This window comes from Panthera onca, chromosome A2, assembly GCF_046562875.1.
Source record: "Panthera onca isolate mPanOnc1 chromosome A2, mPanOnc1 haplotype 2, whole genome shotgun sequence".
Taxonomy (NCBI): Eukaryota; Metazoa; Chordata; class Mammalia; order Carnivora; family Felidae; genus Panthera; species Panthera onca.
In genome coordinates, this window is record NC_138340.1 from 111,213,052 (window position 1) to 111,234,772 (window position 21,721).

Genomic DNA, 21,721 nt, shown 5'->3' on the forward strand with positions numbered 1-21,721 from the left:
AGGTTTTGTGTTCCAAAAGAAGAGTTTTGCATTTATTTAAAAGAAAAAACAAGAACAAAAACAAAAACAAAAACTTGTGTCATTGCCATTCCCCAAGTAAAATCTGTCTTACAATCTGAGGCAGAATAAGAAAGTGATGAGTTGGGTTGAAGGTCATTTTGCGTAGTTTAATAATCACATTCAAACACTTGTGCTTAATGGGTTGTTGACAATTTCAGAAAACCAGATGTCCATCAGAAACAGATTTACTCCTTTTACACTCTTGTTCTTAGTTGCCATCCCAAAACTGAAGATATTTGTGGGGACATAAAAGATCTCTGTGGGAAAAATTTTAAATATGGAATTGAAAGATACTTTATTTGACAGCACTTATGTTGACTTTTAGGCTTGTCTCAGTGTAACTTACACAGAGATGAGCTGAATGTGCTCATGTGTAAAGGTTAGCAGCACAGCCTTTAAATATTATTTCATTAATTTTACATCATTTGCCAATAGACTAGATGATATTTAACATGGAATATAGAACATTGAAGTTTAGAGACTTGCTGTAATTATGATCCTAGCAGGGATTGATAAGAATGGAATTGCAAACTTAAGGTGTTAGAAATTTAGATAAATTATCATACCTGGTCCTTGGAATATCGGCATGAGTATGTATGAGTGTGTGTTACAAACCCAGAATGGTCATAGATTGCCTGCAACATTCTTAGTGTTCGGTACGATGGCTGTGCAATAGCATAGAGAATACAGGGAAACACTGACAGATGAGGAAGAACACAGATAAAAGGAGAAGGAGAAGCACAGCCATCATCTTCCTCTCTGCTGGGTTCCCCACCAAAGTACCTCACCTGGTGTCAGACAAATGACACACAGTGTGTTTTACAGATGGGCCCTCAGCCGAGATTCGCACAGGTCTGTGCATTTATCTGTCACACAGATGTTTTGTCTTGTGTTTTGTAGCCAGCAAGGCAACAGCTCATCTTTGCTGGGGGATCACCTCCAGATGTTCAACCAAAGAGAGACTCTGCTACCCCACTGAGAGTGAGCAGACAGTTCCTCCCTGCATCTGGGGCCACTCAGCAACAGTACAAATTAGAAAAGGGTTAGCCCCTACCATCGTTGTAATGGTCACATTTGAAGTTCAAAAACACATACAACACAACATAATCTGAGTACTGAATGTCTTCATACATAGTCAGAAACTTACAAACAATGTCAAGTAATTTTTTATTTTAAAAATCTATAATAAGTTAAACCTGGCAGGCAAGTTTTCTGTGACTTTGGTTTGTAGATTTTTCTTGTTGATGTTAATTGCTAATTTTTCCACTCTGGCAAATTTGACTGCTTAAACAAAAACAGCTTTAGTCAAATACCTGGAAGAAGAAGTTAGGTTAACTCCTTCTATGCATTTGTATTTTGCAAAGCTGGTTCCAGGAGATCCCATTTATCACTCTTGTATTTCGTGAAACTTCGCAAAGAGCACATTCTGTTTCAGAGATGGTGAAAAAATGGCAGTTATTGTTCATGTAGACCTTGGCATTTGCTTCATAACCTGGGAAGAAAAGTGTCAAAGCACTGTTACTAAGCATCAGTTACACTTTCAGGTATTTATTTTTAAAAAATGATGAGTGAGAGAGACGAGAATAAATCCTAGATTTTTGACTCATGCAATTGAGTATTGCTGTTCACTCAGATGAGACAATTAAGTGAGCAAAACATTTTGAGTGGGAGGAGAATAAAGGTTTTCTTTGAGCTATTTAAAGTTTATGATACCTGTTTGATATTCTAGATCTAAGGAAAGATGTTGAAGCAGCTGAATATGAAGTTTGGAGCTCAGGAAGACAATGGAATTGTTTATATTAATTCAGTTGTTACCAGAATGTAGCTGTTTCAGAGGAGAAAGCAGATTGGAAGTGTATCGAAAATTCTAGGTTTTTTTTTTTTTTTTTTTTTTTTTGGAGATGGCTCAGGTTCTCCGGACATGAAATTCCTTCTTTATAAAATAAAGGTTTGAAGAGCATTATTACCAATGACTACATTTTATATGTATATGATCTCCACTCATAAGTTACTGTTTTATGTCAAGAAACATTTCTTTTACAAACCATCAAGGAATTCTGCCCTTGGAAGATCATTTTGCTATTTGGCCTTTTTGCCCCATCATCATAGCATTATTCATTCTGGCATTTTTCTCCCTCAGGTTTCCTTTAGTACATCACAACTATAGATGAAGCCAAAGGAACTCACTAGAACAAATGGCATTGTTTCTTTATTGCACACTGAGAATTGTTACATACATATCTTTGTCAGTGAGGTTGTAAATACTGACCCAGTGTGATCTGTGGACTAAATGATGGTATGTCCATGACCTCAAAAATACATTAACAGGTCAGATTTCAGGTTTTTTGTTAAAACATACATATGGCATGTTCTGTGAACACTCAGCATTTGGTCAGTATTAGAGGTTTTCTTTGACAATCTTGCTATCTATGGAAAACTATATTCTGGGAAATTAACACACAGTTTGTCTCGTCTTTGGCTGAACTAACAGTAGTAATATGAGTCTCTTACTTTCAAAGATGCTATGATTGTGTCCTGGTGCCCTTTTTGAAATGCGTTACCTTACTGACACATTAATACCCTATTTAAAATGCCACTGGATTCAGAATTAATGCAGTCACTATTTACTTTAACAAGAGAGATTTTGGTCATATAGTGTGGTTGAAAGCCTTGTTGGCATGAATTCTAAAGAGAATGGGAAAATAGAAATGAAGACGGTGAAAAGAAATAAGGAGTTTTGTTGTGAAGGGAGTTAAATAATGGGGTTGGTTGAGGGGAGCAAGGGAGGTTTTATTTAAGATGGATTATCATTTTGAAAATGTGCAAATAAGAATATTCCAGCAGAGAGGGGAAATGTGTGTTGGAGGACAGAATGGATAATTGCAGGAGTAGATAGGATCCAGGTCATAAGCCAAGGGATTGACTGAGAATAACAGCAAAGACATTGCTTTCCAAAGAACAGGAGCAGGAAGGGTGAATAGGAGAGCTTGCTAAATGTGATGGTAGCCGGATGTTGAGTTTCCCTTTGGAGGCTTCTGTTTCCTCAGTGAAATAAGAAGCAAAGCAGGCAGTGAATAAAAGGTCTGAATATTAGAGGTTGGAGGGGAGAGGCAGTAGTTTGAAATTGTCAAGGAAAGAGTGGGAATGAATTAACTAAAGAAATGTAGTAGGACTGTCAGGCAGCACAGAGGACCCTTTTGATGGTTTTGCTCATGAATTTGAAGAGAAACATTCAACATGGTTGTAATTTGTTTGTTTGTTTCCTAGCTTATTCAGCTGCTTGGGTTTGGCAGAGATTCAGTATTAATCAAGGTTAGAAGTCTTACTTTTCCAGTAAAACCCATGTTGAAAAGGGCAAGAGAGTTGAAGACAGTATAAGGGAGTCATTTTTATTGATGGAGAATGGAGCTTAGTCCAGCAAGGAGGGAAGGGGCGGGGGATAAGAGAGGGTGGGCAGCAAGAATGTGGTAGGCTCAATTGCTTAGAGCACCCTCCAATGCTGAGGAGAGGTTAGGGTCAGAATATTCTGAGAATGATCCAGAAGGGAATGATGTTCGAAACTGAGATTTAGGAAATGCACAGCTACCAATAAACACCAGGGTGACTCAGTCAGTTAAACATTCAACTTTTGATTTTGCCTCAGGTCATGATTTCACGGTTTGTCTGATCAAGCCCTGCCTTAGCTCCTCACTGACAGCAAAGAGCTTGCTTGGGATTCTCTCTCTCCCTCTCTCTCTTTCTGCCTCTCCCCTGCACTCGCTCTCTCTCTCTCTCTCTCTCTCTCTGTCTCAAAATAAATAAATAAACATTAAAAAAATAGACCAAGGCAAGGGTATAATCACAGCTTTGGGAGCTAAAGTAGAACAGAGGAAAAAGACCATTAGAGGTTAGGAGTTCAAGGTACTGAGTGGCCATGTTGGGACTGGGACTGGAAAGAAGACGAACAGCAATAGGGTCACCCTTTTACTTAACAGGTGGTATTTATAGCTTCATCTTGGTTATTAAATATGCCCCATCGTCAAACATCCAGAAGCTGTAGAAGTCGCAGCCACTACTCAGTAAGCAGGGACTTTGGACGTGGCATTTCCTGGACAGTGGTCCTGTGCTTGCTGGTGGACCTTTCATGAATGGCCCCTCAGTTTCTGTCTCATGGCCACACATCCCATATTTTTTACTCTTTCTTCCTCACAGAGGTTCTTATGCGCAGGAACTTTTGAACCCCCTCCCAGAGGTGTCTGCTTCTTTCATACATGTCCTTGGCCCACCAGCTCTGACGAGCTAGCTCCCATGGGTTTCTCCAGCTAAGCTTTGGTAATGAGAGGGAGAAGTCCTGCAGCTCACCAAGCATCCATCCAGAAGATGGAACTATAGCAGTCTGCCTGCAGATAGTCCCTCTGAGGGGCTCTTGCAGCCTCCTTCACCTGACTAATACCTTTCTTTAGATAAAATCTTCTCCCCACAACAGCCTCTATACCCTGCTCTTGTATATCTCATCTGAGATGAGTGATGGAGGTAAGCTTTGCAAGACTGAATGATGAGCTCTAGCTCTCTCTCTCTGTCTCTCTCTGAAGAATGGATGGATGCTTGTCACCCAAAGTCCTTACCCCTGGTGTCCCAGCCCAAACTGGGACTTTTTAATGAAAACCCTGCTTATTTTCTATGGCATTATATGTTCTTTTTCTAACAGCCAATTAAATGGGATCCTAGAGTTGTATAGTCAAAGTTTAGAAATATTACATTGTCCCTTTTCTCCAAAATCTCAGCAGTATGCAAGGTCTTATGTATTTATGATATGAAGAGCTGATTAGCATTGGTACAAAAGTCCTGCACATAATTTCCTATAAAGTACTTAGAGACATTTAAAGCATGATGGGATGATTGTTCTTATGCTGACAGCCCAGGAACAATAGAAATTAGATTGTAGGCACAAAGGAAACTAATATTTAATTTGCCTTCTTCATTTTGACATACATTGTGATTGGTAGATATTCTCGTAGCTTGATTGTGTCTAACTTAAGATTGGTGATGTTTACATCTTATTTGTGGCTTATCCTAAATTGTTCTTTATGTCTCTAGAATCTTGTTCTCAATCCAACCAAATATAGTATAAGCTGTAACTCTCTCCAACAAAATCTTCCAGCATTCTCCCCATCTTCTTGTGCTCAAACCCCACCAGCCTTTCATTTGCTTTAATGCCACTAAACTCCTTTTTCCAGCACACATACTGTGCCTTGGGCCAGAAATGCTCTCTACCCTTATTTCAAACCCTCATACACATAACTGACAACTCCTTTTCTATCCTTCCTCTTTCATGTCTCAGCCTAAACATAGCACCCTCTAAGTGAAACCTCCCATAGCCATCCACAGTTGTGCTCCTGTGCCAACTAGGGTGTACTCTTAGAACGCCCTGTGCTTTTCATTTTCATTTACCATACTTGAAAATAAGAATAAACTTATTTATCTATTTGGTGCCTTTCTAACACACTAAACTATAAGCTCCATGAGGGCATGGTATCTTGAACATAGTTGGTGCTCAATCAATATTTGTTGAACAAATGAATGAAAACTCCCAGTAATTTTACCTACAGTGAAATTTAAGGATTTCATCACTGTGTGCATAGCCATCTGAGGTTGTGTGGCCTGGAGGAAAGTCTGTAAGCCTAAAGTGGGTAAGACACCGTTCAGAGTTGGAGTACTAGGTATTCTAACTCTAAGCATGTATTTAGTCTTAGAAACATAGTTAGGGGCACCTGGGTGGCTCATTTGGTTAAGTGTCCAACTCTTGATTTTGGCTCAGGTTCTCACAGTTTGTGAGTTTGAGCCCCACGTTGGGCTCTGTACTGGCAGTATGGAGCATGCTTGGGATTCTCTCTCTCTCCCTCTCTCTGCCCCTCCCCCACTTGTATGAACTCTCTCTCTCAAAATAAATACAAATAAACTTTTAAAAAAAGAAACATAGATATGTATGAGGTAAGCTGAAACTGGACATTAGAAAAATCAGTATTCATGATTTTAGTGGTTATATTCTAAGTGTGCTGCTCATTAGCAATATTTGGCATGTTGTTTACATGGGCACTGATGTAACAGAAAACTCTAATCACTCTTGAAAACACAGTTAGGATCTGCAGATGATCAGTCAGTGGGGACCTTATCGATTTTAAGATGAAATCATCTTGAGTATTTTACCCCATTTATTGAGCTTTTATACTATGATATTTTGCTATTGTTTACATTAGGTATGTTGTCATTTTTTAAAATCATTGATCAATTAATTCATATACTTCTGAAGATTAAATACAATTTAATTTATAAAGTCAAGAAAAGACCTAAGTAATAATTTTCAATTACAAATAATTTCTTCTTCCTTCTTATTTAGTTATGTTCATAAAACATTTTTACTATAACTTTTTAATCCCACATCTTTTTAAAGTTTAGGATTTCAAAATCAATATTTCCATGTTTCCCCGGTATATATAAGAGGGTGTTTATCATTTGACCAGTTAGGTATGGGAAAATTAGATAGACAAGGACTTCTCATTTGTGTTTGTACTTTATAGTGGTTGACATTTGTCATAAAAATGAGACTGTGGAAGTTTTCCATTACCGTTCCATTATTTCCATTACATTTTCTCTTTGCAGAAAAATATTCTCAGGTCTATTTGGATTAAATTGTCACAGTACAAACTGTACTTATAAAAGTTTCCTGGTTCTCCCAGAGGAAGCTTATCTACCTTTTTCCCACCATTTTCTAAGTGTGTTAAAGAGTAATCCGATTCTTAAAAGCACCTAAACACCTTATTCTCTGCCTGCTACACCAATACAATATAGAAATGATGGGACTGCTTCAGATTCAGTATTATTGAGGAAGTTGCATACAAATTCGTTGTGAAATTGATGTTCAGAAATTAGGAAACAGAATGTACTGAAGTAGAGTCATTAGAAATCAAAGTGTATTTTGCTTCTCTGTTACCACCAAGGACTATTGAATTTTGAACCCCTGAACACTCTCTTCTAGCTGCTTTCGAAATCTATTGAACAACTGAAGCAACCAGGCAGTCACCTCGAGGAAGCGGAGGAAGAGCTTCAGGGGGACCAGGCGATGCAGGAAGACAGAGCGCCCTCTAGTGGCAACAGCACTAGGAGCGACAGCAGTGCTTGTGTGGATGACACACTGGGACAAGTTGGGGCTGTGAAGGTCAAGGAGGAACCAGTGGACAGTGATGAAGATGCTCAGATCCAGGAAATGGAATCTGGGGAGCAGGCTGCTTTTATGCAACAGGTAATAGGCAAAGATTTAGCTCCAGGATTTGTAATTAAAGTCATTATCTGAATATGAAATGCATTGCAGGTTTTGGTAAATGGATATTATTTCCTATCCTGTTTATATTTCTGAATGATTTGATTTTAGTGTTTAAGGATTCTACTTAATACATATATATCTATATAGAGATTTCTCTATATACTGGTTTCTATATAGATATCAAGGTTTCATTGAAACTCCACTGGTAAGGAAATACTTGTTACACTAAAATTATACTACATAAGTATACACATAATTAATAGGCTTTAAATTCATCCCAAAGCCCGCCACACCAATTACTTCTAAGGAAAACGAACTCACTGTTGTTTTTAGTTTATCTGTTGAGATCAGTGACTGCTGGATCAAGTCACCCAGTCTGATCAATGAAACATTCTATTAGTTCTTGAATTTTTTTTTTTTTTTGGTATATAGAATTCAGTTTTCACATTGTTGTACATAATGTATCATACTACAGTCTTGAACACTGTTAAAGGTAGTCTGCCCCTTCCGTCCTCTCTCTTTTTTGTTAAGTTAAATGTTCTGGTTACCATGCCAATAGTCCTTAGGTTATTGTATAGATTGCAATTGAAAATATTAGGAATAGAGGTGGTTTTAAATATATAGATTGCAAAGTACAGCACTATTTTAAATATTACATTATGTCTCACCTAGCACTGCTCATTTTACTTTTATCTTGTGTTATTTGATGACATTGTCTATCAAAAAAGGTCAAATGAAGCCGATGCAAGTATCGGCAAGGAGTAATGTGCAGCATTATGGTCCAATCAGATACTATATTGTATCTACAATTGTAGAAAACATAGTAATGGTATGATGATTATCTGATATGAAGTCACAATTATGTTTAAAAGAAGAAGGTGTATCATATTTCATAATCATATCACTAGGATCTCTTAGGCATGATTCCATAATGACCCGGCATATACCATACCATTTTGGCAAATAAAAATTTAGGAAAGTTAGGCTTAACAACAGAATCTACTTGTATATAATGCACCTTCAGAAGGACTGTGTCCTTTGATGCTATGAAATACAAACAACTTTGAAGGCAACAGAAGACTCTGTTTATTTAAGTCAGTTCTTTGTCAGGTTCCTGCTGTTCTACAGAAAACTGATTCTATGCGGCTGAACAGGAAATGCCTTGTGGAAACAGGAAGTCCAAGTGATTCATGTAATGAGGAATGTAGGGGGGGGAAAACGGAGGATAGTGTTTTACTCTTTCTGTTTTTAAAGGGCACTCTATGAATTGATTTATTGTCTAAGAAAATAACACCACAAGTAGGGAAATTGTTAAGGAAGCTTTTCACTGGAACATTTCCTTCATACTCCCTTTTGATATGTTTACCTTGTTTTATAGGTTTACTTTTGTTAAGCTAGTTAAAGATTCTCTGTATTAAGACCCCTTTAATATGGATAATCCAAATTGACCTAGAATCTTTGTGAGGTTTTTTTCTATTAAAATATTTATATTTCTAAATCCAAGGTATTTTAAGGTGTAGTATCCTGTTTCAAAGGAGATAGAACAATTTTGCCAAATGTAGACATTGTAACAACTGTATGTTATTGGCACGTGTTGTTTACATTTTGCTGTGGCATTTAAAAATATTTCTTAAAAAAAGGTCACTGCTAAAGATACATTATCCTTTTTAAAAAAGTCTCCATTCAAATTAAATTAATATAACTAGTAGTTAGAAAGTTTAAAACTTTTCCATATAACGAAAGTCCTTCTGATAATTTGACAAATAGCTATAATAGGCAACTTTTCCTATTACCAACATATTTTGGTTAGTATATTCCTTAAGATTAAAATGACTTTTTGTCAGTTGTTTTGCATTAAAAATATGGCATTCCTAAGATAAAATTGTATATTTTTTCCATCTCATAAATATTCATTTTCTTTAAAGTCTTCTTTCAATCTCATAAAAAAGGGATAGTGCATCTTTTAAAATACATTTTATTTGGGGAGGAACATGTGGCTGAGCAGACTTTTGTATAATATCACTTCAAAGATATGTAATCACAAACAAAAAAAAAAACCTATTTTTTATAATGTCATTTGAGAGAGCTAGCTTCATCAGTACAGTTGGTGGACATTAATTGTTTGAATTTGATAGTCTTTGAATTTAATCAAGAAACTACCTGGAACCAGTGAAAAAGAAAGCTGGACTTAATTCATCTTAGAATTAATTGATAAATGTCTCTTTTAAAATCTACTGTATTTATTATAATTTACACCCTTGAAGGTGATCTCTTGTTTTGTGTTGTAAATATATTGTTTGTATGTTTCCTTCTTGCCTTCTGTTATAAGTCTCTTCCTTTCTCAAATAAAGTTTTTTTTAAAAGATCCCCTTTCATACATTTGGCTTTGTGTAAACTTGATCTATTTAATCGAATTTGAAGCTCATGCACTAGGTCTCGTATACCAAAATATATTTGCCATTTGTTGTCGAAACAAGAAAATGAAGATATTTTGAGCAATTATTTCTCATGCCATTAAAAATAATAAATCCAACAATGATTTTAACCTACTTATGTCAGCCATTATCAGATAGCAAACACAGGTAAAATTTGTTGCCTCTTCATTTCCCCAGTGTGGCCTCTTTTTTCATGATATGTCATCATCTTTGATGTCACCTTCCAAATATAAAACTTTATATTGATAAATGTTAATTCCTAACTTTGCTCAACTTAAAAAATTATTTTTAAAAAGGTTAACATAATTCCTTCAGTGTAACAAGCACTCAGTAAATAATAAAATAAATAATGTTCCATGTATCATAATAATTTTATCTATTACAGTGACAGCCTGACCTACAAGTATAAAGTAACAGTCCATAAATTTAAAGAGAAAAAAACAATTAAATGACTTCCCCTTAGATGGAAACAATGATTCTAATGCTAGAGTAAAGAACAAGGAGCCTGGCTCAGGTAAAGGAAACTGAACCATAGACATCCATGCCCCTTGACAGACTGTGCTCCTCTTCTGGTCAGTTGCTAGCAAAATTTAAATCAGTCAGTACTTCATAACTTCATAATGTGTTACCTTGTTTTTGTCTCAGCGGGTTAAAAATAGTTGTTTTATATTCTTTGATTCCCTTAATCTAAACTTCAGTGTCTTACAAATTAAAATTACTCCAACTCACAACAATATTGCATTAGATTATTAAGAATTCTGGAGCTAAATATCACTGTTACAAAATGGGTTATTATTCCATAATGCCATAAATCTGATAATTTGATCAAAATTGTTGGAATACCATTAGTTATAATTTTCTAAAAATTGTCTTTGGACTTTTTTTTTAATGTTTTATTTATTTTTGAGACAGAGACAGAGCATGAGCAGGGGAGGGGCAGAGAGAGAGAGGGAGACACAAAATCTAAAGCAGGCTTCAGGCTCTGAGCTGTCAGCACAGAGCCCAACGTGGGGCTCGAACTCACAAACCACGAGACCATGACCTGAGCCGAAGTCGGACGTTTAACTGACTGAGCCACCCAGGCGCCCTGCCGTTAGGCTTTTTATAAAATTACAAGAAGAACCTGATGCCAGAGATCCTCAAAAAGGAGTTGGAGGAACCAATTAGATAATGGTTTCATACTGCATTTCTGATTTTCAAACTGTAAAGTGAAAGTTCAATAAAAAGTATCAATCTCATGTTAAAAACTTTTTCTTTAAGAAAAATACTTTTTGCCAGGAATTGCAGTTACTAAACATTAGATTTCCTCTTCTGGCAGTAAAAATCCACCTTCTCATTGGTAAAGGTGGCTGCTGAGATGGAGACTGCTACTTTTAATTAATCTGAAAAAGATTATCTTTAAGAAATTTGTACTTAGTTTTATACTTTTTTCTCTAAAGGATATTAAAAAGGAATTCAGACACTCAACATTTTTTTTGAAACCTAGTACTCAACGGATATATAGGTAGATAAGATTATTTTTTTTAATTTGGCATTTCTTTGTGATTATTTCGATAATGGAAACGGAATTGTGGGTATACAATTGTGAGTTAATAATGATAAATAATCAAGGTAATTACCAATTACAATCAAGAACTTGGATATGCAAGAGAAGGAATTCTAGATGTAGATTACCATTCCCTTTGTTCTTGATAATTCCTCCATTGGGGTTTTAAAAGGAAAGGATGGGAGGGCAATCAAAGAATTCTGGCAAATAAAACAAGATACTGGGAATGTGACTTTTCAGAACTTATCTATTTAGATTTAAAAAGTTCTCTATTCTAATTTCATAATACCTTCTTTAAGGCTTATAAAGTGGAAGGTTTAGACCATGCAACCTTTTGGGGTCATCTTGATTTTAAAAAAGACTTTCACTTTTAACTATTGCAAACATATGTCTAGTAACTTGTTTAGTTCTCACAACAACCTTATGAGGTAGATATTATTTCTCATTGTAGAGATGAGGGCACTGGGGCACAAGGAAGTTAAATAAGGCCAAGGTCACCCAATCAGTGACAGTCTAGCTCTAATTTGAACCCAGGCACTCTGGCACTGGAGTTCTTGTTCTCTCCTTTTACTACCGCACTGCATTTAATGCAACAATTCTTTTCACCTATACAGGTTTATTAATTCACCAGTTCTCTCTCTCTCTCTCTCTCTCTCTCTCTCTCTCTCTCTCTCTCTCTCCTCTTTTCCCTCTTCCCTCTTCTCTCTTCCCTCTTCTCTCTTCCCTCTTCTCTCTTCTTCTCTCTTTTCTCTCTCTCCTTTCTTCCAGCCCCCCATCAACATTTCCGAACTGTTTTGAATCAATTTTCTCTTAATCATTGTTTCCTTGTTGTAAAGTAGGAGATCAGGACTCTTTTTTTTTTTTTTTTTTTGTCTAATGCACAGATGAGAGACTTAATTCTTGGACACATGATATTCAACCATTTTGAGTCATGAAAATTTGTGAGTTTCTTTTTTTCTGACCCAAGCCAGTGTTAGGATGAGGGAAAACAGAATACCTGCCCTTGAGATTAATTTTGGGGGAAGAGGAGAAAAGATTTCAACTAGGTCAAGCTCTCCTTTGCCACTTCTTATCTTTATTTCCCAACCAAGGCAAAGATCCCAATTTCTAAGCACCTAGAACGCTGCCTTTTAAAACCTTTTTTTGACTTCTGCTCTTGATAATTATTTTGAGCTAAAATAGTCTGTATAAAATGTTGGGGAGAGGAAGAACAGAGACATTTTGTCTTGAGTTCTTGTCTTTCTAGGTGATTTTTCTGTTGAAAGATGCATAAAAATCCTCCTGAGGGAAGTTGCTGGCAATTCAGATTCTGACTGCACCTCCTAGAGGTTCTGATTCTGTTGTCCCAACATGGAGCCCAGGCATGTAATTTTTTAAGCCCTTTGGGAGAGTCTGATTCAGATATAATGTTCTGGAGGTGCCCAAGGGCCCTAAACCACTTCCTGATTTAAGGCCTGATTTTCAATAGCTTTTACCTAAGATCCTTGAACTCTTCATTCATAGTTTCCAAAATAGACTATATTCTATTTTTTGTGTATTGTTCTGTTTCATTTGCATTTTAACTCGACTACAGATTATTCTCACAATATTTACTGCTGTTACTTCTTTGATAGTATTTGTCCTTTTGGTTTATTTTTCTCTTCTAATTTAAATAATTGCTTAGCCTGTTTATAGAGTATTACTCACCAATACTTGGCAAATTATTTTTCTTCACAAGTTGTGAGCTATTTGTTGCAACATAGTTTTTTGTTTTTGTGTTTTTGTTAAGATAAATTTCCTATCACATGCAATTTATCATTTTGTCCATTTTAAAGTATACAATTCGGTGGGTTTTGGTATATTCATGATGCTGTGCTGCTGTCACTACTACCTAATTCCAGAATATTTTCATCAACTGAAAGCAATCCTCTACCAGTTAATCAGTCACTCCCCCCTTGCTCCCTCCCTCCAGCCCCTGGCAACCACTTACATCTACTTTAGGTCTCTATGGATTTGCCTGTTGTGGACACTTCATATAAATGAATCATATATTATGTGGCCTTTTGTGTGTCTGGCTTCTTTCACTCTGCATGTTTTCAAGGTTCGTGTATCAGTACTGCATTCCTTTTTATGACTGAATAATACTCCATTGTGTGAATATACTACATTTTGTTTATGCAGTCATTAGTTGAAGGACACATAGTTTTCATTCTTTGGCTCCTATGAGTAATGCTGCTATAAATGTTCATGTTCAAGCTTTTATGTTAACATAATTATTCTCTTGAGTATATGCATAGTATATACCTAGGAGTGAAATTGCTGGGCTCTATGGTACTTCTGTTTACTTGTGAGGAACTGCCAGATTGTTTTCCACTAGCAGTATAAGAGGGATTGCAATGTTTCCACGTCCTTCCAACACTTGTTATTTTGTTTTTTTTTAAAAATTGCAGTCATCCTGGTGGATGTGAAATATCAACTCATTGCTGCTTTGATTCCTATTTTGCTAATTGCTAATGGTGATGAGCATCTTTAAATTTACTTAGTGACCATTTGTATCTTTTGGGGGTAATATCTATTCAAGTCCTCTGCCCAGTTTTTGATTGGCTTCTTAGTCTTTTTGTTGTTGAGTTTTAAGTGTTTTTAAATATATTTGCTGGATATCCAAAATGTGAATTGCAAATTATCAAATATATGAGTTGCAAATTTTTTCTCCCATTCTGTGGGTCTTCTTTCCTTTTCTTGATGTTTCTATTGGTACACAAACATTTTTATTTTTGCTGCAGTCTAGTTTATCTATTTTTTTCTTTTGTTGCTTGTGCTTTTGGTGCCATATTTAAGAAACCATTGCCTAATCCAATGTCACAAAGATGTATACCCCTGTTTCCTTCTAAGAGTTTTTTATTTTATTTTATTTTTTTAATGTTTTTATTTTTTTTTTTTTTTATTTTTGGGAGAGAGAGACAGAGCATGAGCATGAGCATGAGCAGGGGAGGGAGAGAGAGAGAGAGGGAGATGCAGAACCCAAAGCAGCTCCCGGCTCTGAGATGTCAGCACAGAGCCTGATGGGGGGCTTGAACTCATGAGCCGCAAGATCATGACCTGAGCCAAAGTCAGATGCTCAACCAAGTGAGCCACCCAGGTGCCCCTAAGAGTTTTTAATTTTAGCACTTTTAGGTCTTTGATCCATTTTTGAGTTATATACACTTTTTAAAAAAAATGTTCTTCCATTTGAGTTATTTTTAAAGAGATAAGAACTTAATGATTGTTGGTCTCCATTTTCTCATGCAGCATCTCCATTTTTTTTTTTTAATTTCTAGCTGATATTGGTCTTGCATTTCTCCCCTTCCTGTTATTATCTCTTGTTGCTTCCTGGCTTTTGAGGCTCTTCCTTTCCTTTTTCTTCCCAATAACCATATAAATGCTACAATCTTGCTGTTTATTGTACCTAATATAAACTGAACAAAACATTAAGTTTATTTTTCCCTTAAGAAATGCCTTTTGCTGGTGATGTTTAAAAACTAAATCTGAGGGGCACCTGGGTGGCTCAGTTGGTTGGGCGTCCGACTTCAGCTCAGGTCATGATCTCACAGTTCATGGGTTCAAGCCCCGCATCAGACTCTGTGCTGACAGCTCAGAGCCTGGAGCCTGTTTCAGATTCTATGTCTCCCTCTCTCTCTGCCCCTCCCCTGTTCACGCTCTGTCTCTGTCTCAAGAATAAATAAACATTAAAAAAATTAAAAAAAAAAACTAAATCAGAGTTATTTTTCCTCATTTATAAGACAAAATTCTATCCTGGTTACTCATTTTTACTCATGTCTTGTTTGCCCTTAAATTTTATGTTGAACCCATGTTTTCCTCTTTGCTTTCATCTTTGTGTCTCTGTTGACAGAATTTCTGCAATGACCCCTATATTTGTACTGTCCAAACTGGTAGCCACTTGTATCAATCAAGAATTTAACATGTGACTGGTATGACTGAGATATGCTGTAAGTGTGAAATGCACACTAGATTTCAGAGACATAGTAGGAAAAATATATTCCTAAGTGATAAAGATGTATTTGGTTACATATTAAAATAATATTTTAAATAGATTATGTAACATTATTAAAATTAATCTTTCTTAATGTGGCTGTTAGAAAAGTTAAGATTATATATGTGGCTTACATTTTTGGCTCACATTATATTTTCTGTTATAGAATCCTGCTTTAGATCATCTTTCATTTTATATTATGTAAACAGACTTCACTACATCATTTTAGAAATAGGTGGGCTATCAAACTTGAACAAACCAATATTTGCTCATGCCATTATCTTTCTGTTGCTGTTACTCAGTTTAACATACACATGTAAATTGTTAGTGTTAGAAGGGATATGCATATCTGAATGATTTAAGGGTTTAAAGACCTCCTTGTTCTTTACCTTAAAGGTAACTTGAAGTCTATCAAATGCTTTATTAATACTTATCAGTTGTAAGGAAAATTCGCTTATTTCTCCACTCTCATCTCAGTTATTAAATTCACTCTCTTTAAAATACACTGTTTTATCCGGCTTTTCCATTTTATCCATGGAACCACCCTTTAGACACTGGAAAGATTATTATGAAATCACCTTTATTTCCTCTCCTTTATTTCTAATAAGCAATTGCAATACTCCTGTTTCTGATTTCCAAGCCATCATATCTCTGTACTTTCTCTTTGACTCTGCTTTCCCTGGTCAATATCTTAATTAATAGTAACACAAATTCATTCTTTTGCTATTACAATAACCTCCTTTCGCATCAGTGTAGTCTTTATACTGATTCAATGAACGTACTGTAAAATACCAATGCCCTGTTCACATTCTCTGTAAACAGAACCTACAATATCTACCTAATAGTTTAATCTAAATGGTATCCTGTAGTTTCAACCCTCATAATTATATATATATATATGTATATATATATATATACATATATATATATATATATTTTTTTTTTTTTTTTTTACTCTGGCTCTAGTGATAATAGTCACTTTTTAATTTTTATTTTTTGCCAGGGGTTAATGATGGATTTTTTTTCTTGATGAATTGATTACTTGATATTCCATAAACTGAATTGATTTGTGATCGTTTGTATTCTATATGAATCATTATTCTACTAGACACATTTTTAGATAAAAATACAGCACATCAGATAATTTTCATGGTCTCTCTGTAGTATTAATTTTTCTATATCCATGTATTCTATAGATAGCTTTTGAAAGGTAAAGCACAGAAAGAAGAAAAATTATGCGTATTAATTTTAGAGACTGAATCAACTTCATCTTTACAGATATTTAAATAGAAGTATTACTGAACATGACAATTGTTGTGTTGTTTTGACTACACACACATCAAAGTTAAATCATGGCGCTTCTCATTGTCTTTGAGATCCTCTTGTGGAACTGCCTTTTAGATGTAGATGCCTAGTGGTTACAAATGCTGGTTCAACAGTCAGAGGGCCTGAGTTCCAAATTCAACATCTACTGTCAACTCCACCTGGAGCAAAGTATTTAGTTGTGCCAAACTTCAGTTCACTCATTTGTCAAATATGATTAACATTATCATCTTTTCGTTGGGGTGTTTGTGAAGTTTAAATGGATCAGTCTATGTAAATAGTATAATATGTGCTAGCAAAATCGCTGCCGAGTAAAAATTAGCCATTGCTATTAATGTCATTGTTAATATAACATCACTAAGAACTTCTTGGAACGTTTGTAACTTTCTTCCTCTTAGCAGGAACATTTAGTTTAACTTTTTAATAGTGAATAACTTTCTCTTCAGTTAATTAAAAGCCTTAGATCAGTGCTTCCCCAACTTTTTCAAGTCCCAGCACACAGAAAATGGCACTGTGTATATATATAGCCTATATATATATGTATACGTATATGTATATGTATATATAGGCTATATATATATATATATATATATATATACATATATATAGCCTATGTCACTGCAGGAGGAAGACAGTAAAGAACTGATTCAGCTGCAAGTCCCGCCCAATTTGTGGGGAAATACCTAGGTTGGGATGTTCTTTGAGAGACTGTGGGAATGCATTACTCTTCTTCCTCTCCACTCCCCTTTCTTCCTCCTCCTTTACATACCATAAAAAGAACCCCAAGATTTTTCCTGAAAAAACAGATTTTAACTAAGGATTCAGCAAATTTAAAACAACTCCAGGTCTGAATGATCAACATGATCTTTATTCCAAGAGATGTATTAAGAAACTATACTGACCAGGGAGAAGGTCTTCTGATAAATTCTTTCTATGCCCAGCTCTCCTCTAGCATTAATTCCCACCCCATTAACAGCACCAAAGCCATCAATGAGGAAGTTGAGTTCAGCACAACTCAGAAAGCTGGCCTTGCCTGGTAGCCTACAAGGGATTCTCTTGTGACATTTGCATTGGGCTCTGCCTTTCTTTGGAGTCAGGATGAAAAAAACAAGTACTAAACTTTTCTGAGTCTTTGCTTTTTAACAAATGCTCTGAGAATCTTTTTTTGGGTGGGAGGATTTTTTTTTTTCTACTCTCTCCAGTTGGGTGGAATGTTAAACTTGTTCCATCTGGGAACAAGAAATTCTGCACTGATGCCTCCATCTTCGTAAATTGCCCCCTTGTTTTGAATAGTCATCAATCCTCTCTCTTTTACCTTCATTTAACATGATAAAGAATAAGCTTAATTTACACTGTATTTTTTTTTAGCATCTTAAATATGTTTTGGCCATGATGGTAATACTATCAAATCCCTCTTTTCTTTATTTATGCTTCACCAATCAAAGTAAATTTAACATTCAGTATTCTGGTACCTATTATACATGGTTTGATTTTTCTTTTATTGCTTGAATCATCTGACAACTCATCAAAATATTCAACTTGATTCTTTTTTTTTTAATTTTCTTTTACCTCATGCAAATTTTAAGTGTTACTCTATACTGTATACCTTTATATATGTGTAGTGGTTAGTTGTATCTCAATATAATTGTCTTCTAGATACAGAAGCAGTTATGTTTTTTTTTCCCCCAAGGGGTTCTCCCAGGGATTCAAAAAAGTCCCAATTTCTTTCTTTCTTTTTTAAAAGTGAGAGAGAGAGAGAGACAGAGAGAGAGAGAGAACAAGCAGGGGAGGGACAGAATCCCAGCTCCACGCTGTCAGCACAGAGCCAGTTGTGGGACTCAAACCCACAAAGCATGAGATCATGACCTGAGCCGAACGCAAGAGTCAGACACTTAAGTGACTGAATCACCCAGGTGCCCTAAAAAAGTCACAATTTCTAATGTCATGGGTTTTCTTTGTCCCATAATAATTTGAACTGAAATGTTGAATTAAATGAATTAGAGGCGTCTAGATGGCTCAGTCAGTTAAGTGACCGACTTGGGCTCAGGTCATGATCTCACTGGTTGGGGAGTTCGACCCCCACATCAGGTTCTCTGCTGCTGGCTTGGAGCCTGTTTCAGATTCTGCATCTCCCTCACTCTCTGCCCCTCCTCCACTCACACTCTGTCTCTCTCAAAAATAAATGAACATTAACATTTTTTTTAAATAAATAAATGAATTAAAGTAAGGTTTCTATTTTGGTTACTTTAACTCTCTAAATCTTACTGATTTTTTAATCTACTCTTGAAAAGTAAATACAACAATTCACTCATTATATATATACAGTTTGATGAATTTTGACAAATGTGTGTACCAAAATCTAGATAAAGAATATTTATGCCATTTCAAAGACTTCTTTCCTGCTTCTTTTTAATCAAGCCTCTACCCACACTCCCCAATCATTCATCTGTATTCTGTCACTATGCATTAGTTTTGATTTTTCTACAATTTCATGTAAATAAATTATATACAAGGAGTCTATGATATTTTCAATCTGGATTATTTTTTTCCTCTCAAAGATTGCTTCTATATCCATCCATGTATGTATCAATAATAATGGTCTTTTCTTATTTATGAATAGCGTTCCATTATATGGATATGCCACAATTTGTTTATACATTCATCTACTGATGAAAAATTAGGTTATTTCCAGGCATGAGTGACTAAGATATAGCTGCTGTCTTTGTAGACATTTGTCTTTATTTTTTCTGGGTAAATACCTGGAAGTGGAATTGTTGAGTTGTGAGCTATTTGCTTAACTTTATAAGAAACTGCCAAATTATTTTTGATTGTTTATTATTTTACATTCTCATCAGCAAGGTATGAGAGTCCTGTTACTGACACTTGGTACTATCAGATTTTTTTAACTGTATGCACTCTAGCGGATGTGTAATGGAATCTCATTGTAGTTTTGTTTTTTGTTTCTCGATGTCTAATGATGTTGAGCAGTTTTTCATATGCTGATTGGCCATTTATAGAACTTCTTTGGTAAATTAATGATTCAGCTATGTTGCATGTTTTTTTTTTTAATCGAAGTGTCTGTCTTTTTATTATTGGTTTCAGGAGTAACATATAATCTGGATACAATCAATTTCTAGGTATATATGTTGCAAGTATTTTCAACCAGCCTATAGCTTTGCTTTTTATTTTGAAAAGCAGAATGTTTTAATTTTGATGCGTCCCGATCTATCAATTTTTTCTTCTCGGTTAACCCTTTAATGTCCTAAGAAAAATTTGCTCCACTGTTTTTTTTTCCTTCTAGTTCTGTTTTTTCATTTAAAGCTAAGAGCCATTTTGAGCCATGTAGTTGTGTGTATGATGTGGAGAAAGACTGAGGTTCATATCTTATATAAGTATCTTAAATTTTTCAGAATCAGTTTTTGCAAAGATTATCATTGTTCCTTTGAATTATTTTGATGCCTTTGCTGTAAATCAATTGAACATATATGTGTGAGTAAATTTCTGAACTCTTTATTGATTCCATTGATATATATGTCTAGCTTTACAACAATATCACAGAATTTAGATTATTGTTGCTTTATAGCAAGTCGTAACATCAGATAGTGTTTTTCATCTATGTATTTTTATTATCTTGCTATCACTGGTTTTCAGCAATTTGTTTGTGGTTTGGCTCAGTGCAGAGGGTTTTTTTCTTTCTTTCCCCCTTTTTTTTTTTTTTTTTTTTATCCTGCTTTGGTTCACTGAGCTTCTTGCATGTGGGTGTTTGTACTTTTTAAATTTTTGGAAAATGTGAGACATTGTTTCTTCTAATATTTCTTCTCCTTCTCTTTTGGGGCTCCAAGTACACCCAGAGTAGATGACTTGATATCGTCTCACCACTCTATAAGTCTCTGTACATTCTTTTCTTGTTCTTTTTTTCTCTTTTTATTTCAGTTTGTGCAATTTCTATTTCCATACTCATTTTTTCTTCTAGTGAATAAACTTGTTCACATCCAACAAATTCGTCATTAAGGTAGTATATTTTTCAGAGATTTCATTTAGTTCTTTTATGTATTTTCCATTTATATCCTTTTATTCATTTCCCTTTAAATCTTTGGACATATTTATAATACTCACTTTAAAGCCCTTTACTGTTAATTCTACTGTCTCCAACATTTCTGTGTCTGCTACTACTCCTTAATTTTTCTCTTGAACATTGTTCTTATTTTTCTGCTCCTTTTAATGTCTAATAAATTTTCATTAGATGTCAGACAATTTAAATTTGTTGTCTTTCTTTAAATAACATTGATCACTTGAACCTTTCAAGACTCGATTTTCAGCTTTGTTAGGGCTGGTCTATGGCTGCCATGACTCTCAACCTGGTTTTTCTCTCTCACTAATGAGTATGCTCTCTGGGCATCTATTGAATGTCCTGGATGTTTACAGGGATGGGTGACCCTAGGGAGTTATTAATCCTATCCCAGGGCCCTGTGGGAGGAACGAGAATGCAGAAGGGAGCATGATCAGGAAAGTGTGAAGAGATAAATACAGCTTTGATTGGTGCGGGGGGTGGGGGGGGGGTGGGGGGGGGAGTTATGGATGGTAAAGGGAGAGGGAGCTGGTTTAACTCACTCTTAGGCCTGGGTTCACTTTAGAATCTGGTCACTTACCACTCAATTCTACGTGGCTTGACCATTGTCTCATTGAATTTCTTGGTTTTTGGTTATCTTCACATTCAAACATTAATTTCAAACGGGGACATGGAGGAATAATAATAACAACTGCTTATTGATTTCTGGCATATATAGACAAACACATACTGAAAAGGGCATTGCCAACCCATGTGTACTGGATGACATTTTGGCATCTTGCAATTATGTGAAATAAACCAAGTAAAAAACAGTAATACTGACTAGTTTTGAAAAACCTTTTCAAATTTCACTTTCAAATGTTAGATTTTTTTCTCTACCTCCTCCTTCTCAGCTTTCTTTCTTTTATTCTTCTCCTGAGTAACCTCCATGAATTGGGTGTGTTTTTGTCATTAAAGATTATACTATAATTTTGTTAGC

General features: G+C 35.4%; 1 protein-coding gene across 26 annotated transcripts in view; it reads left to right on the top strand.

Moving 5' to 3' along the window:
* The window catches only part of HDAC9 (histone deacetylase 9), a 930,192-nt gene that overhangs the window by 555,262 nt on the left and 353,209 nt on the right, over nucleotides 1–21,721 (top strand). For 20 of the 26 annotated variants that reach the window (XM_078441509.1, XM_078441511.1, XM_078441488.1 and 17 more), the window contains one exon: nucleotides 7,076–7,339. In XM_078441509.1, the coding sequence (XP_078297635.1) occupies nucleotides 7,076–7,339 (264 nt within the window). Of the gene's footprint in view, nucleotides 1–7,075; nucleotides 9,814–21,721 lie in introns of those variants that run through there. The other 6 variants (XM_060632659.3, XM_060632662.3, XM_060632656.3 and 3 more) reach the window with 6 other exon arrangements.